This window comes from Cyprinus carpio, chromosome B22 (genome assembly GCF_018340385.1).
Source record: "Cyprinus carpio isolate SPL01 chromosome B22, ASM1834038v1, whole genome shotgun sequence".
In the NCBI taxonomy this organism is placed as follows: domain Eukaryota; kingdom Metazoa; phylum Chordata; class Actinopteri; order Cypriniformes; family Cyprinidae; genus Cyprinus; species Cyprinus carpio.
In genome coordinates this window covers 15,398,151-15,415,504 of record NC_056618.1, presented here as the reverse complement: position 1 = coordinate 15,415,504, position 17,354 = coordinate 15,398,151, and the positions used below count along the sequence as shown (strand labels likewise).

Genomic DNA, 17,354 nt, shown 5'->3' with positions numbered 1-17,354 from the left:
TGTCTTTTTGTGCACAACATTGCATGTCTTATCTTAAACATTGGAGAAAAATTCACTCAGAAGCTGCTAAAATTGCACTGCAATGCACTAGCGAAGATGATAGCGAAGGTGGTGAAAATTTAGCAGCAGAGGAAAACAGTACTTCAGTACTTCACAACCTAATTAAATGTTTAGAGATTTTTCTGTATGTTCATCCTTACTGACTTCTAGCATTAACACCAGGCCAAGTTGTTGAAATGGTGGTGGTTACATTTTGAAATTGCACAATATCAGTTGTTCTGCAATAAGATAAAAACCTGCCAGTTTGGGTGAGCCCATGACTTTTAATCTAGCACCAACCGGAGGACCTGTATGATATCTGCATTATACTGTACTAGATATCCAAAACACAAACTATAACAACTGCCTCATAATGTGTCATGTATAATTAATTATTTGGGCATTACTCTTGTATCCACAGGTTGATGACAAATGAGGTCATGGGCCTTTCCAACACCAAGATCAATATATAAACCTTTCTCACACCAAAAAAATAAAATAAAATAAACAACAAATAAAAAAAATAAAATAAAATAAACAATTAATAAAAAATTAGTGTCGCATCACTTTGACAATCAGGGTTGTTTAGTTTCTATTTTAGTTGGTTTAGTGAAAACCAGTAACCACATATTGTAGTCAGCTGTGATCAACACTGCACTGTTTTAGTGTACTCTTTTTATTGTTTTCTAGTGAAACTGCGGTAACTCTGCGGGCTTGTCAAAACAATTTTTCAGAGTTACTCATCTGTCACACAGAAATCACACAAACGTTCATATATACACTTCTTGTTGATTGGCAGGTCATTCCTGTTGCCAGCCTATCTTTATTGTTCAGAACTCTAACAATTGTTTTTGCATTCATAATGATATGTATTAGACATTTAAATGTTCATTTACCTTAAGACACTCTGCAAAAATACTTAGGCGATGTGTCTTTGCAGTCATGGTTTTCTTTTGCTAGACTGTCTCCTCACTATTTGTGAACCACATCAAAAGCTGAAATATATTTTGATGACTTAAAGCATGTACATTCAGGAATGTTAAATGTGCATGGCTCTTAAAGCTAGGGTAGATATTTTTTGTATTTCTCAGAAACTGATTAAAACCCAATCAATAGTTTAAGTGGTCTAAGTGTATTCTGTGGAAGGCATAGAAGTAGTTAATGCTTAAATTCAGTGCTTACTGTAGTGCATCATATCCTATACCTATACATTTCAATTTTTAAATATTTCTTACAAAGAGTGTCCAGAAAACATCAAAAAAGACGGAGGCAAATATTGCAGCGGCCATCGCATTTAGTTTAAAATATGCCCCAGCAGGGCCGTCGCAAGGGGGGTGCGAGGCCCTGTACAATTTTGCGTGCGTGCGTGCGTGTGCGGTGGGGTAGGTTGCTATAGTAACGAACGCAAATTTAACAAGCATCCGTTCAATTGTGATGCCGTTCTCACTGACATGCTTGCGCACAAATCACGGTCACGCACATGCTCATAAGGATCTACAATCATAATAATAATAATAAGTTAATAAGAATGCATAAAATTAGTTCTAGGCTTGTAGACAGTTATATGCCATCCAACATTTTCTTCTAAAATGATTATTTTCTCATGCTCCTATGTTTATGTTCAGTTTATTTTACTTTAATGGGAAAGAAAAGAAACTGTTCATTGCCATTAAGGTGAAATTACTTAACCTACACATGGGAGCCTGATAAAATGTTAATTTTTAGAAGAAAATTACAATGGCACTAGGTTTTTGCAGCTGAAATCTTCATATGAACTAGTAATCAATTTACACTATTTGAAAATAATATTTCACTTTAACATGGGCACACTCGCATGTCTAATAGTCGAAAAAACGCAAATGTCTGTTGTCACATTTTTTTATGATTTACATGAATCATTAGCCTATCGTATATTTTCAACTCAAAACAGCGACATTTCATAAAAATTTTAGTAGTTTGCATCACTATATAGTCTATTACTGTCGGTCGCTGAACATTTCTATCGTAAAACAGTTTTCTAATACTGTAGGCTACTGTTTACATTTTTCCACAAACTCTAGTTGCGTTGTGACAGTAAGACCCGCATTCTTTGATATGATTGGCCATCTCGACCACTGAGGCAGACCAGCCTAGAGCCCTGCACGGGCCTCAAATTTAAGCCCTATCCCGAGACGCTCAGGCCTTAGACCTAGATTTTTTTTTTTTTATGACCAAGCAGCCAGCGCCAGACAGAACCTATGGATCAGTTTAGCCTTCTTAAATCATCACGACTTGCCTAAAATAAAATCTATAGATATAAAACAGTTCAAGCATGTTTAAACATTAAACCTAGATAAATGTGCGCTATATCCAATAGTATCCAAGCTAAAGCGAGCTCTTTAGGACATGGAGATGCCAGCACGATCACTTTTTTTTTCCAGTGGATACGCCGTCATTTTTGCTTATAATGGTAAGAGTAATCATCATTCGTAACTGTAAAAAAACTACTTTCATTTATAAAATAAATCAAATAATCATGATGCGCTTTCTACACAGCAAAATTACAAGTGTTAATTCAACTCTAGCAGAGTCGTCTCATCTTGCACAGGAGCGCTTCACAAAAATGAACCGAAACTCAGTGAATACATGGCTCACAGACGTGACAAATATATCTATAGAAAGCTTTAAATGACTACTTAATGAAATACAACAAATCAAAAACAAAAACTCATAATCCGTAAAGATGAACTTCTCTCTAAAGGCGCGTATAATGAAGATGTGGCGAGTCCGGATCGGCAACATCATCCTTGCGACGCCGACTCAGAAAACACTATTTATTAGTAAAAAATTCAAATATCTCCTTCCTATTTCCCCCTGACTCATTTATGGTAATTATTTTTGCCGATGCTTTGCGTCAAGCTTAAGTCTTCTGCATGCATTTGAAAGCAGAACTCTGCGCTGCTGTCTCGGGACACTAAACACTGTCGAGCCGCTCTTGACAGTCTAGGTAGCGCGGTCTCGTGTTGTTTCCCCCAGCGCTGCAATTTTTTCATCACTAATGAGACGTCACTTCCTGTTTGTTTGCTGCAGTGTGTCTTGAGTTTGAGCTCCTTCACATTAATTCTTTATAGTCTATTATTCAATCGTAAAATCTATTTTATACACCATCATTTTTGTTTCTATAATGTGTGAATATATCCTCTATCGTATTCTACAACAAAAACAATCAGAGCACCTTTTTATCATTAGATTTATTTTTGATTTCCCAAATCTGCTATTAGCTTATAGCCCATTAGAATCGCCAGCATGGTTGCTGCTAAACCCGCGTGCATTGCTAATACTCTATTCACCACACATTACCATTGCTTTACTCACTGTTACTTGATTTAATGGTGGATGTATTGTCTACCTGTGAGTGCAGGCACGTTCGAGCTGCATTCGGTGCATACTGCAGATGCCGTGGAGAAGCAGATTTGGGCCCTGGAGCAGAGACAGGCCCAAATGAGAGAGCGGAGAGCCATGCTGGAAACCTCCGGGGCTGACGCCCACAAGTCTGGGGTAAGTATACAGCGCACTGCTAACAGTCCCACCACCTCACCCTGTGTGTTTTCACTTCACAGGCCCGGTGCACCCAGGACGCGATCTGCCCAAGATGTCCTTCACACATATTCAGCTTTGGCTTGTAACAATAGCGGAACCCTTTTTGATGCTAAATAGAACACTTTTATATAAGGTCCCGTAAAGAACCGTGCTTGTAGGACCTGGTGTTATAAATACCCTTTTTAATAACAGTAAAAAAAAAATTCATCAGTATTTTTATATTATTAATACGATTTGAAAGTTCGATATTTCAACTGTTTAGAGTGGGTTGACAGTCTGTCTTGAGCTCTAGAAAACAAGTAATGATGTGGCTTTGACATGTTACAAATTTGAAAAACAAAAAGGTGGGAAAAAAGAATCCTGAACTCTAGTGCAAAGAACCATCTTAACAAATGAAAGGTCTTCAGGATAATACGGTTCTAAATAGAACTGTTACTATGTGTAAATAACCTTTAAAGTAGTTGCTGTGTTGCCTTTGAGAATGTAAAATAATCTCTAGGTTTGTTGTGAAGCGAAAATCTTTCATTGCATGTATTGTATAATAAACTCTTGTCAGGAGAAATGGAGTACTCTTTTCCAAACCAAGATCTGAATGATAAGAAAAGATGTTCAAAAAAAGCAGAAAATACCACATCATGTAAATATGACTTATGTGAGTGAGTGAACATGGGTTCTGGGAGAAAAGTGTTTTGTTATGAAGACAGTTTTTGGAATGAAAATGTCTAGAAGGACAGAAATCTTATAAGATGTATAATAAAAAAAATGTGTATTGCTAAATGCCATTGATGCACGTAAGAAATGTATTGAGGCTAATAATAATAATATAATATAATTTAGATCTGACAATAGTTTAAAAAATAATAGAGATCAGTCAACAATGAGTCAGGATGTCAAAACAGAGACCATCGACATTTAGCGTCATCTCAGATTCAAGCCAGGGCACATAAATCAGGGGTCATTTATATTTCATCCAAGCCAGCGAATGCCTAAATCAAGTTAAGAGGGGATGGGAGAGGGGTGTCATTTCATGCATTTGTAATCGCTTTTGAGTATGCACTCGCACTTTGCTTTCACTTTCGCTTACAAATCTGCTCAGGTTCAGTGGGGAGGGAGGGAATATGCTGCGTTCAGGCCACCTCGTAATTCTTGTAATCTTGAGATGACAAAAACGTGTCATTATATTCGGAGCTGTTCTCGTCCTCGAATTGGGAATTTTCGTTATAACTCATAATCCATAACCCAACCTTCTGCATGTCTTTTGTTTATGTTCACATTACTTTTGTATTAAGAAATTAGTCTACATTGGCAAAGTCAATTACACGATTTTTAAAACATAAATAACCAGTCGTTAGGCCGTAATTCCAGGCAAGCAGGGCTAATGAAAAGCGCCTGGAGGTCCCCTATTCACTTTACCAATGCTAGTGCCAGGAGCCAGGAGCAGTCTGCGACAGTGACTGAATGTTGGTAATTGATGATAATAATTTAATAGGGAATAATTTAATAGGAATAGTATTGTTTGAAACTGATTGTATTGAAACATTTCAGTATCAAGAGATCCAAGTTTATTGTACTCTAAACTTTTGTATAGTAATACTAGTCATAGTTTTAACACTTTTTTTGTTTGTTTGTTTAAAGCGCTATATAAATAAAGGTGACTTTAGGATATAAAAAATAGGTAAAGTTACAGCAGAAGCTTCCCTCCCTTCGGTCCATAGACTTTCTACAGAGATCCTAAAGCATGCCGTGACTTTTCTGGAGGCTCATTGAGATGAATGGGGGAAAGTCACGTGAGAGGAGGCAATGCCGCCATCGCGCTATCATTGGATATGATTGGTATGTGTGATAAATCCTGGCTCTTGTTTTCGTGCGAGCTCTCGGTCTAAATGAAAAAAATTATGTTATTGTTATATTAATAAAATACAAAGTAGAACAGCAGGAGGTGCTTCAGAGGCTTTTTTGTAGGATTGGGCATCGATTCAGATGTTCCAATTCGATTTGATTTCGATTTTCAAGCTCTCAATTCGATTCAATTTAGATTTTAAATTCAATATTCGATTTCGATTTTTGATTTCGATTCTCTATTTGATTTTACTACATGAATGAATATAGATTTAATACAAATCCTATATTTATGAAAATGAACAGTGAACATAAGATTACTTAATGGTTAATTAATAAATGGTATCAATAAATTAATAAATGGTAATTACTTATGGTTAATTAATGAAAGGAAATTAGACACTTTATAATTTAGTTACACTTGGGTACAATAAAACAAAACCCAACTCGATATTTCAGATGCATGCAATGAATAGACAGAATTTTGATGCAAGATGAAAAACCGATGCTGAAAATTGGACAAGTCAGAACAGTCGCATGGCTTGATCAAACATGATCAGGTTATTTTATGTTTAAGATAAAACATTAAATCTCACAGCATTAGCTGTAACATGGACACTGCAACTAATACTGGCTTTTGGGTGATAGTTCACCCAAAAATAAAAATTGTGTCATTATTTATGCATGTATGAATTTATTTTCTTCTGTTGAACACACAAAATAAGATATTTTGAAGAATAGAATATGGATAACCAAATTGTTTTGGTCACCATTGACTTTCACATATTATTCTCCATACTATGGAAGTCAAGTCAATAGAGCCCATCAACTCTTTGGTTTACCCATATTCTTCAAAATATCTTAATTTGTGTTTGACAGAAGAAATAAATTCATACATGATGAATACGTTCATAAATGATGACAGAATTTTCATTTGTGGGTGAACTAAAACTTTAACACTGGACTTCTCACAGTAGTCTCAAAGTACAGTAACACTGCCTCATTCGAAACTGTAATTTTTTGCAAGTAAAGGAGTTGGTCAATGTGCTCTGGCAACTTCTTTGAGCTGTTATAATGTCTCCAGCTGTAGAGAAAATTCTTTCAGCTGGTACACAAAGATAGCATTTTGTCTGGAGGGACAAGAGTGGGTACACTCCTTCATGCTTACACCACCACTTAAGTGGATCTTCTGAGAGAGGTATAGGTGTAACTTCTCTGTATTTGCCAACTTCTTCCTGTGCCCTGTCTGCAGCAGTAGCACCTATTGTGGGAAGTCGTTACCTAATGGTTAGAGAGTCGGACTCCCAATCGAAGGGTTGTGAGTTCGAGTCTCGGGCCGGCAGGAATTGTGGGTGGGGGGAGTGCATGTACAGTTCTCTCTCCACCTTCAATACCATGACTTAGGTGCCCTTGAGCAAGGCATCGAACCCCCAACTGCTCCCCGGGCGCCGCACCATAAAAATGGCTGCCCACTGCTCCGGGTGTGTGTTCACAGTGTGTGTGTGTTCACTGCTCTGTGTGTGCGCACTTCGGATGGGTTAAATGCAGAGCACGAATTCTGAGTATGGGTCACCATACTTGGCTGAATGTCATGTCACTTTCACTTTTTTTCACTTTTTACTTTCGCCACTGGTGCATAGGCTGCCTCAAGCAGATCCTACAGCACACAGGATTTTTTTGACCTCTTTGGTTGGGCTGGGGAGGGGTCACCTTCACCAAGGGATTTTGCTCCTGTGCAGGTGCACTGCATCCATTACCAGCACTATCAGATTCTTGCTGCTGATAATTAAAAATAAGGAAAATACCAATTTAAATTATTTGAATTTAATGTTGCCCATCTCCACCATACATTTTTTTATTATTTTACATTAATTTATTATATTTATATGCAGTTAACAAATATTGGTTTGTTTACATTTTCAGTTTTAAAACTTTATACAACATACAGTACATCATGTGCCTTAACTTGCTTCAGAATGACCATCTCACTGATCAATGTTGTGAATGTGTCCTCGCGTTCCTCTTCAGTGTTGAAACGAGGGTCCAGGGCAGACACAACATGCAGCTTCTCTTTTAGATTTGCATATGTTTAAAGATTAGACATTCACATTTAAATTACATTATGGCATCAACATACACAAACTTACAATTAACAAGAATGCAATCTGTTGTAACATTCACACAAATTTTACATTTTATAGATACTACTAGTTGTTTTTGCAAACATACTTAAACTTCAAGTTGTCATGCATGGCAGATTTGAGTTCCTTAATAACAGTCGAATCACTGGCAGTCGAGCACATCTCATCAAGGAGCTGTGCGTGCAATGGTGCAATAATAGAGAGAGTAGCGGTGATTGTGGACTGGATATTTTTTTACCTTTAATCACAGTCATTATTGTTATATACCCAGTGAGATTATGAGAAAATTGTGTAAGTGCTTTATAACTTGATTTTCAGGAAACACTGGTCCAGGCCTCTACACTTCTCAGTTTCTTCAGAAGAAAAGACCAAGGTCTTCTCCAATCAAAAAGCCACATATCTTATTATAAACTTGACATTTTCAATTTTTTTATGCATTTAGCAGACACTTTTATCTAAAGCAAACTACAGTGCACTCAGGCTATACTTTTCTTTTTTTTTTTTTTACCAGTATGTGTGTTCCCTGGGAATTGAACTTACAAAGTTTTGCACCGCTAACGCTATGCTTTACCACTGAGCCACAGGAACTTTTCAGGCCACAGTTCTCATTAACATTATCAGCTTTGTATTTATGAATGTAGTGTGAGTAGTTATGTTTGTGAGTCAAAATGAAACCTCCCTGCAAAAAAAATAAAAAATAAATAAAATGTTGGTCCAAACTCTTTGTCATGCTGTTCTGAAGCAAAACTGAGCTGGTGAAACTAGCTGACCAGTGTGGTTTTTCTTGTGAAACTGTTTGACCGCACAATCAGTGTTCTGAAGAAAAGCATTTCTTCCTTTTGTGTTTCTACATTGAATGTTGCTGCAGTTTAGTTCTAACTTGTGTTGCATAAAGTTTTATTAATCTTTATAGAATATAACTGACAGCTCTGTTTTACATGCATGCACATAGTGCAATGTTTTATACGTCATGTCATGGTGTTTTAAACTATATCTACAGTTAAGCAGAGCTTGTGGACTCAGACACACCATATATCTTTCCATATTCCTCTTCCTCAAAGACTGATATCTGGAGCTTCATCAGTCAAGTCAAGTCAAGTCACCTTTATTTATATAGCACTTTAAAAATAAAAGATTGTGTCAAAGCAACTGAACAACATTAATTAGGAAAACAGTGTGTCAATAATGCAAAATGACAGTTAAAGGCAGTTCATCATTGAATTTAGTGATGTCATCCGCTCAGTTTAGTTTATATAGAATCTGTGCAATTATTTGCAGTCCAGTCAACGATATCGCTGTAAATGAAGTGTCCCCAACTAAGCAAGCCAGAGTCGACAGCGGCAAGGAACCAAAACTCCATCGGTGACAGAATGGAGAAAATACCTTGGGAGAAACCAGGCTCAGTTGGGGGGCCAGTTCTCCTCTGGCCAGACGAAACCAGCAGGTCGATTCCAGGCTGCAGCAAAGTCAGATTGTGCAGAAGAATCATCTGTTTCCTGTGGATTTGTCCTGGTGGTTGTCTGAGACAAGGTCTTTACAGGGGATCTGTATGTGGGGCTCTAGTTGTCCTGGTCTCCGCTGTTTTTCAGGGCTGTAGAGGTCCTTTCTAGGTACTGATCCACCATCTGGGCTGGATACGTACTGGATCCGGGTGACTGCAGTGACCCTCTGATCTGGATACAGACTGGATCTGGTGGCTACGGTGACCTCGGAATGAGAGAGAAACAGACTAATATTAGCGTAGATGCCATTCTTCTAATGATGTAGCAAGTACATCAGGTGTTATGGGAAATATTCCCGAATCCGGTTTGCCTAATTAATGCAGCCTAAAAATCTGGATATTAGAAGCATATTAGTGTGTTATGTGTAAACCAGGTTAAAGAGATGGGTCTTTAATCTAGGTTAAAACTGCAAGAGTGTGTCTGCCTCCCGAGCACTAAATAGGAAAAGGATCTGCTGCCCGCAGTTGATTTGAGTTGATATTCTAAGTATTATCACATTGCCTGAGTTTTCAGAACGCAGCGGACGTGGAGGACTATAATGTAACAAGAGCTTGTTCAAATACTGAGGTGCTAATCCATTCAGGGCTTTATAAGTAATAAGCAAGATTTTAAAATCTATACGATGTTTGATAGGGAGCCATTGCAGTGTTGACAGAACCGGGCTAATATGATCATACATCTTGGTTCTAGTAAGAACTCTAGCTGCTGCATTTTGGACTAACTGGAGTTTGTTTATTAAGCGTGCAGAACAACCACCCAATAAAGCATTACAATAATCTAACCTTGAGGTCAAAAATGCATGGATTAACATGTTTGCATTTGACATTGAGAGCATAGGCCGTAATTTAGATACATTTTTGAGATGGAAAAATGAAGTTTCACAAATAGAAGAAACATAGCACACCTAGGTTCCTAACTGATGACGAAGAATTGACAGAGAAGCCATTAAGTCTTAGACAGCGTTCTAGGTTATTACATACAGAGTTAATTAACACATCTGTTTTTTTTTTTTTTTTTTTTTTTCAGAATTTGGCAAAAAAGAAATTACTCGTCATCCAGTTTTTTATATTGACTATGCATTCCGTTAGTTTTTCAAATTGGTATGTTTTGCTGGGCCATGAAGAAATATAGAGCTGAGTATCATAAGCATAACAGTGAAAGCTAAACTGTGTTTCCTGATGATATCTCCCAAGGGTAACATGTAAAGCGTGAAGAGTAACGACCCTAGTACTGAGCCTTGAGGTACTCCATACTGCACTTGTGATTGATATGATACCTCTTCATTCACTGCTACAAATTGATGGCGGTCATATAAGTACGATTTAAACCATGCTAATGCACTTTCATTAATGTCAACAATGTTTTCTAGTCTATGCAAAAAAATGTTGTGGTCAATAGTGTCGAACGCAGCACTAAGATCCAATAGCACTAATAGAGAGATACAACCACGATCAGATGATAAGAGCAGGTCATTTGTAACTCTGAGGAGAGTAGTCTCAATACTATGATAGGATCTAAATCCTGACTTGAAATCTTCACAGATACCATTTTTCTCTAAGAAAGAATATAATTGTGAGGATACTACCTTTTCTAGTATCTTGGACAGAAAAGGGAGATTCGAGATCGGTGTATAATTAACTAGTTCTTTGGGGTCAAGTTGTGTTTTTTTGATGAGAGGCTTAATAACAGACAGTCTGAAGGTTTTGGGGACATATCCTAATGACAATGAGGAATTAATAATAGTCAGAAGAGGATCTATGACTTCTGGAAGCACCTCTTTTAGGAGCTTAGATGGAATAGGGTCTAACATACATGTTGTAGGTTTAGATGATTTAACAAGTTTATACAATTCTTCCTCTCCTATAGCAGAGAATGAGTGGAACTGTTCCTCAGGGGATCTATAGTGCACTGTCTGATGCGCTATTGTAGCTGACGGCTGCATGGTTACAATTTTATCTCTAATAGTATCGATCTTAGAAGTAAAGTAGTTCATAAAGTCATTGCTGCTGTGATGCTTGAAAATGTCAACACTTGTTGATGCTTTATTTTTCATTAATTCTGCCACTGTATTGAATAAATACCTGGGGTTATGTTTGTTTTCTTCTAAAAGAGACGAAAAGTAATCAGATCTAGCAGTTTTTAATGCTTTTCTGTAGGATAGGTTACTTTTCCCGCCAAGCAATACGAAATACCTCTAGTTTTGTTTTCCTCCAGCTGCGCTCCATTTTCCGGGATGCTCTCTTTAGGGTGTGAGTATGCTCATTATACCAGGTGTCAGACTGGATTCCTTAACCTTCCTTAAGCGTAAAGGAGCAACTGTATTTAAAATGCAAGAAAAAGAGAGAGTCCATAGTTTCTGTTACATCATCAAGTTGTTCTGAGGTTTTAGATATGCTAAGGAATTGGAATACATCAGGAAAGTTACTTACAAAGCAGTCTTTTGTGGTAGAAGTGATGGTTCTACCATACTTGTAACAAGAAGTAGAATTTACAGATTTAGCTATATGAAGTTTGCAAAAAACGAAATAATGATCTGAAATATCATCGCTGGGCTGCATAATTTCAACACCATCAACATCAATTCCATGTGACAGTATTAAATCTACAGTATGATTTCGACAATGAGTAGGTCCTGAGACGTGTTGTCTAACCCCAATAGGGGTTCAGAATGTCTATAAATGCTGATCCCAATACATCTTTTTCATTATCAACATGAATATTAAAATCACCAACAATTAAAACTTTATCTGCAGCCAGCACTTACTCAGATGAAAAATCAGCAAACTCTTCAATAAAGTCTGTATGGTGCCCTGGTGGCCTGTATCATTAACATTTGTTTCTCTGGATAATGTTATATGAAGCACCATTACTTCAAATGAGTTATACTTGAAGCCTGCCCTCTGGGAAATCCTGAAAACATTGTAATAAATTGAAGCACCACCTCCCCCTTTACCTTTTGGACGCGGCTCATGTTTATAACAGTAATCTTGGGGGGCAGACTCATTTAAAATAATGTAGTAATCAGGTTTTAGCCAGGTTTCTGTAAAAACCGAGCATATCTAGATTATGATCAGTGATCATATTATTTACAAAAAGTGCTTTCTTAGAAAGGGACCTGATATTCAATAAGCCAAGCTTTATCATTTGTTTATCCGTATTGCATCTGTTTTTTTATTTGTTGAACTTCAATTAAATTGTTTGTTACTCTTAATTTAGTTTGGATGTTTTTTTTTTTTTTTTTTTTTTTTTTTTCTAGTTTTCTAGTTCGGGGAACAGACACAGTCTCTATAGTGTGATATCTAGGTGAAAGAGTCTCTATGTGCTAAGAATTAACTGACTTCTGTGACGTGAGGCGGCTACCAGATGGTCGGTTTAGCCAGTCTGTCTGCTTCCTGACCTGGGCAACCAGTTAGTCAAGTACAAACTCTAAGACTATGTGCCATATTTCTAGAGGGAAGTGCGGCACCACCCCAGGAGGGATGAAGAACATCTCTTTTCAACAGGTCAGATCTGCCCCAGAAGCTTGTCCAATTGTCTATGAAACCAGTTGTCTCTCTGTTACTCTGCGGGCACCAGGCCATTGAGTGATGACAATCTGCTATGCATCTCATCACAACGGTAAGCAGGAAGGTGACCAGAGCATATTACAGTGATGAATGGAGTCAGTTTGAAGTTTAAAATAATAACTTAAAAGCTTCACTAAAGAGATATGTTTTGAGTAATTTCTTAAAACAATCAAAAGATGGAGCATTCCTAATAGGAGAAGGCAGCGTATTCCACAACCTGGGAGCAATACAAGAGAAAGACCTCTCACCCATATTTTTAAGTTTACAAAGTGGTTGGCACAGAGTAAGAGAACCATCAGAGCGGAGAGACTGAGATGGTGTGGACACTGTGACCAAATTACAAATATAATCTGGGGCCAGCCCATGTACTACTTTATAGGTTAAGATAAGAACTTTAAAATCAATGTATGATTGAACCGGAAGCCAGTGTAGTTGAGAAAGCACAGGAGTGATATGACTGCAGGATTTTGCACATATTGCGTTGATGCACATATTGAAAGTGCTGATGTAACATCAGGTTGAGTACTAATGTAAATCTGGGTATCATCTGAATAGCAATGATAATCCAGACCATTATTTTGAATAATCTGTCCAAAAGGCAACATATAAATGCTGAAAAGAGTCGGACCCAATACTGACCCCTGGGGGATGCTCTGCCGCAATGGAACAGTCTGAAATCAATTTGTACCAGAATAAATAAATTAAGTGCACTCTGAAAGATATGATTTAAACAGTTTTAAAGCTATACCAGAAAGACCAATCCACTTATGTAACCTGTCCAGCAGTATAGTATGTGAGATAGTATTGAATGCAGCACTGAGATCTAACAAATCCAAAATGCCACAAGCCCCAGAATCTGCTGCAACAAGGAAATCATTCATTACCCTTAAAAGGGCAGTCTCTGTACGGTGTCCAGACCTAAACTCTGATTAAAAGGTTCTAGTAGTCTGTTCGCAGAGAAATGATTGATTACCCGAGCAACTACCACACGCTCAAGAACATTAGCAACAAATCACAAGTTTGAGATAGGCCGACTGTATAATTAGACATGTCAGCAATATCACTCCCACATCTTTTTAAAAACTGGTTTGACTGCTGCTACTTTAAGTCCTGGGGGGACAATCCCTGAAATAAGTGAGGTGGTCGCAATTGCTTTAATATGAGGAATAATAACTGGCAGAGACTTTTTCAAAACACTAGTAGAAAGTGGACCAAGTATAGAAGATGAAGAATTCATTGTTGAAACTAATTTTGAAATAAAGTAAGTCAGAACTAACAGCAGTAAAACTTGAAAACAGAGGAGGGGGAGTAAAGGAATGCAGGTCTAATAGCTCAGATGAAGCAGAGACAGATGCAATAGTATTATAAACGTTCTCGATTTTACATGAAAATATTTAAGAAAATAATTTCACTGCTCTATGGTGAGGTAATTAACCCTAGTGATTGGTTGGGTTAGATTATTAATTGTAGTAAACAATACTCTTGGATTAGAAACCCCACTACTAGTGATTTTTGAATTTTCAAAGAATTATGGTACTCAATCTGATGCTGTACATACATAAGTTTGTGAACTGTTAGGCCTGATTTCCTATATTGTCACTCCAACTGCGTACCAGCTGCCTTAAGCTCACATAGCTCAGGCGTATACCACGGAGAAGACCTCTTAAAAGAAACAACACGTTTCTTCACGAGGGCAAACTCATCCAGAATAGATGTAAAAGCAGTATTACATTGGTCAATGGAGAACACTTAAGACAGTTTTAACTTCTCTGACACAACTCTTCTACAGGAAGTTGACGCTTACTGGAGCTTGAAGCAACAGTCGTTTCGCTTTACTACAGATCAGCCTCACATCAGCTCATGTGTCATATACTGAAGCAGTTTTGAAGAGTTTGTCTTTTCATATTTGTGGACTGAAAACATTGAAGATGTTTCACAGATTGTGGTTCTGTTTGTGGCATCTGGTTGGTGAGTTCAAAATGTGGTTTTATGATTTCAGTTTCTTATAGAAATAACTGAACTTTGTTTTACTGTGTAATCAACTTTCAATTCAACTCTGTACTCAGTTTTTAGGGATGGATTAATTAAATAAAATAATATGAAACTCAAATACCCAATATAATTAGTTTCTTTTTAATGTGACATTAAAGTAACTTTAATGTGTCTTTTTAATTTAGTTATTGTTCTAAATAAATAAATCAGTTTATCTTTTCATTCAGCATATTTAGTGTTTGTGCTGCTGAAGCATATTACTCACTTTACATTGAAATAATAAAAAAATATATATATTTAAAAAAAGGCTTCATCAAACCAAAAATCAAGCTTTATCCTCCATAAAACTGTTATTTAGGTGTGTTTAGTGATGATAAACTGAAGACAGTGATTGTGATGGAGGACGATTCATTCACTCTAAACTCTGATCTTACTGAAATGAGGGATGATGATCAAATTCATTGGAGATTTGGGAAATATTTACTAGCTGAAATCAATAAACGGACTGACAGCATGACTGTATATGATGATGTTCTTGATGGGAGATTCAGAAACAGACTGAAGCTGAACAATCAAACTGGATCTCTGACCATCACAAACATTAAAATGAAACATGGTGGATTTTATACGGTAGAGAACCTCAACACCAGTGTGATTTTTATGCTCATTGTCTATGGTGAGTTAAATCTTAGTTTCAACTGTTTTATTAATTTTATTTCCACAGACACAATATTAATCCAAACACTTTTTTGCTTCTTTAGTGTCTGTTCTGTTAGTTTATTATACATTTGAAATTTAAATTTCAATCTATTTTTTTTTTTGTAAGCAGTCATAAAGTTCTTTAAAACTCGGACAAACCTTGTTCCTGTTTGTGTTTGTTTTTTGGTGATGCAGATGAAGTGACGTCAGTGTCAGTGAAGGAAGGGGATTCAGTCACTCTAAACTCTGATCTTACTGAAATAATGGATGATGATCAGATTTTGTGGTTGTTTGGGAGTGAAAACACTATAATAGCTGAAATCAATCTAATTAATGACAGCATCTGTGATGATGTTCTTGACGGGAGATTCAGAGACAGACTGAAGCTGGACAATCAAACTGGATCTCTGACCATCACAAACATCACAACTCAACATACTGGAGCTTATATACTGATAAATGGAGCAAAACCATCATTAAAAGCTTTCAGAGTTTCTGTCTATTGTGAGTAGAGATCATTTGTCCTGTTCTTAAAAATTCCTTGATATGAACATTTATTGACTGAGCTGATCTCAGTTTGATGTTTTTATTCCTCAGACTCTGTCCACTGTTGTGGTTCTACTGAAGCTGTGATCCGATTGGTCCTCTCTGCTCTGGTGGGCGTGGCTACTGTCATTCTTCTGGTTTATGACATCAGATCCAGAAGAGCTGAACAAGATCAAGCACAAATTCACACATCAGGTACTTGATTGATGATGCAGTTTAATTGTTTTTGCATATATAAAGATTTGTAAAATTTATTAATTTATGCCTTTAAATGTCAATCTTTTTCAGGAAGTATTGAAATCTAAAACTTGCTGAAGTGAAAGCTGAACTTTAAAGGCTCTTTGTGTGTAGCTTTGTTCTTTGTCATAATAAATACTGTGGAGTTTTTTTTTTTTTTTTTTTTTTTTTTTTTCGGTGTCAGATTTTTAAAAATCAAATTTATAATGCTTAATTGTTTATATTTCTTTCAGCTTAATAAAACAAATGAATGAAGAGACACACAGATCTCACTTTACTATGCTTTCCATATGCTATGTGTATGTGCTTTTAACAATATACAGGGATGCACGTAAGTGGTGCACAGGTGCAAATGCATGACCAAAAAAAAAAAAAAAAAAAAAAAAGTACTGAGTGAATAACTTAAATAAATAAACAAATGAATAATAAATAAATGAAACTAGTAGCATTTTATTTTTCAGTGTACTGTAAAATAGCTTTACTTTTAATACTCACTTTTTATTTTAAAATATAGTATTATAGCACTGATACTTTATAAATTAAAGTGCAATAATACTATTATTACTTTTTTATTTTTATGTATATTGGCAAAAAGTATTGGCAAAAGCTTTGCTAAAAAGAACATTACTTTGTGTATTTGACGTAATGCAATGTGTTTATGTAGTTGAAGGTAAAAAAAAACAAAAAAAAACATTATTTTCCACATACTGTATATTTTCCACATACTGTTCCACATAACATTATTGTTTCCCTTCTGAAATGAGTAGATTTTTACAAAGCTCATAGTTCTGAAAAGTGAGGTGTGCTCTGATTGGCCAGCTATCCAGTGAGTTGTGATAGGCTAAATGCCTCACGCATGTGAACAAAATGTTATGCACCTTACAATACTGTGATGCCGTCTTTTGAAATACCCATTACAATCATTTGTTTCATCCAGTGGGGACATAATTACTGATTATAATGACTTATACTGTCTTTTTTACGTGTTTTGTATAGCACTGCGTTAACATAAAACCATGTCTGCATTTGTGATCGGAGAAACAACAAACAACAAGTGCTACTCTACTGCTAAAAACTCAATTTTGAATCATCAGTGGCAAATTCTTTAAATATGTAAACATACTTACAGACTGTGAGTCAGAAGCGCCAGAGTGTCCTTGCAAAGTTGTAAAACAGTTTTAAAAGAGTTTAAAATGCTTAATTAACTTGTAAAG

At 36.5% G+C, this 17,354-nt stretch overlaps 1 protein-coding gene across 1 annotated transcript; it reads left to right on the top strand.

The window, feature by feature from the left end:
- Positions 1–14,449: 14,449 nt before the first annotated feature.
- Positions 14,450–16,531, top strand: LOC109062188. Its single transcript, XM_042748740.1, has 5 exons — positions 14,450–14,634; positions 15,017–15,334; positions 15,553–15,861; positions 15,955–16,098; positions 16,192–16,531. Exons 1-5 carry the CDS (start codon positions 14,595–14,597, stop codon positions 16,206–16,208), a joined length of 828 nt encoding a protein of 275 aa, XP_042604674.1. The 5' UTR covers positions 14,450–14,594; the 3' UTR covers positions 16,209–16,531.
- Positions 16,532–17,354: the final 823 nt, after the last annotated feature.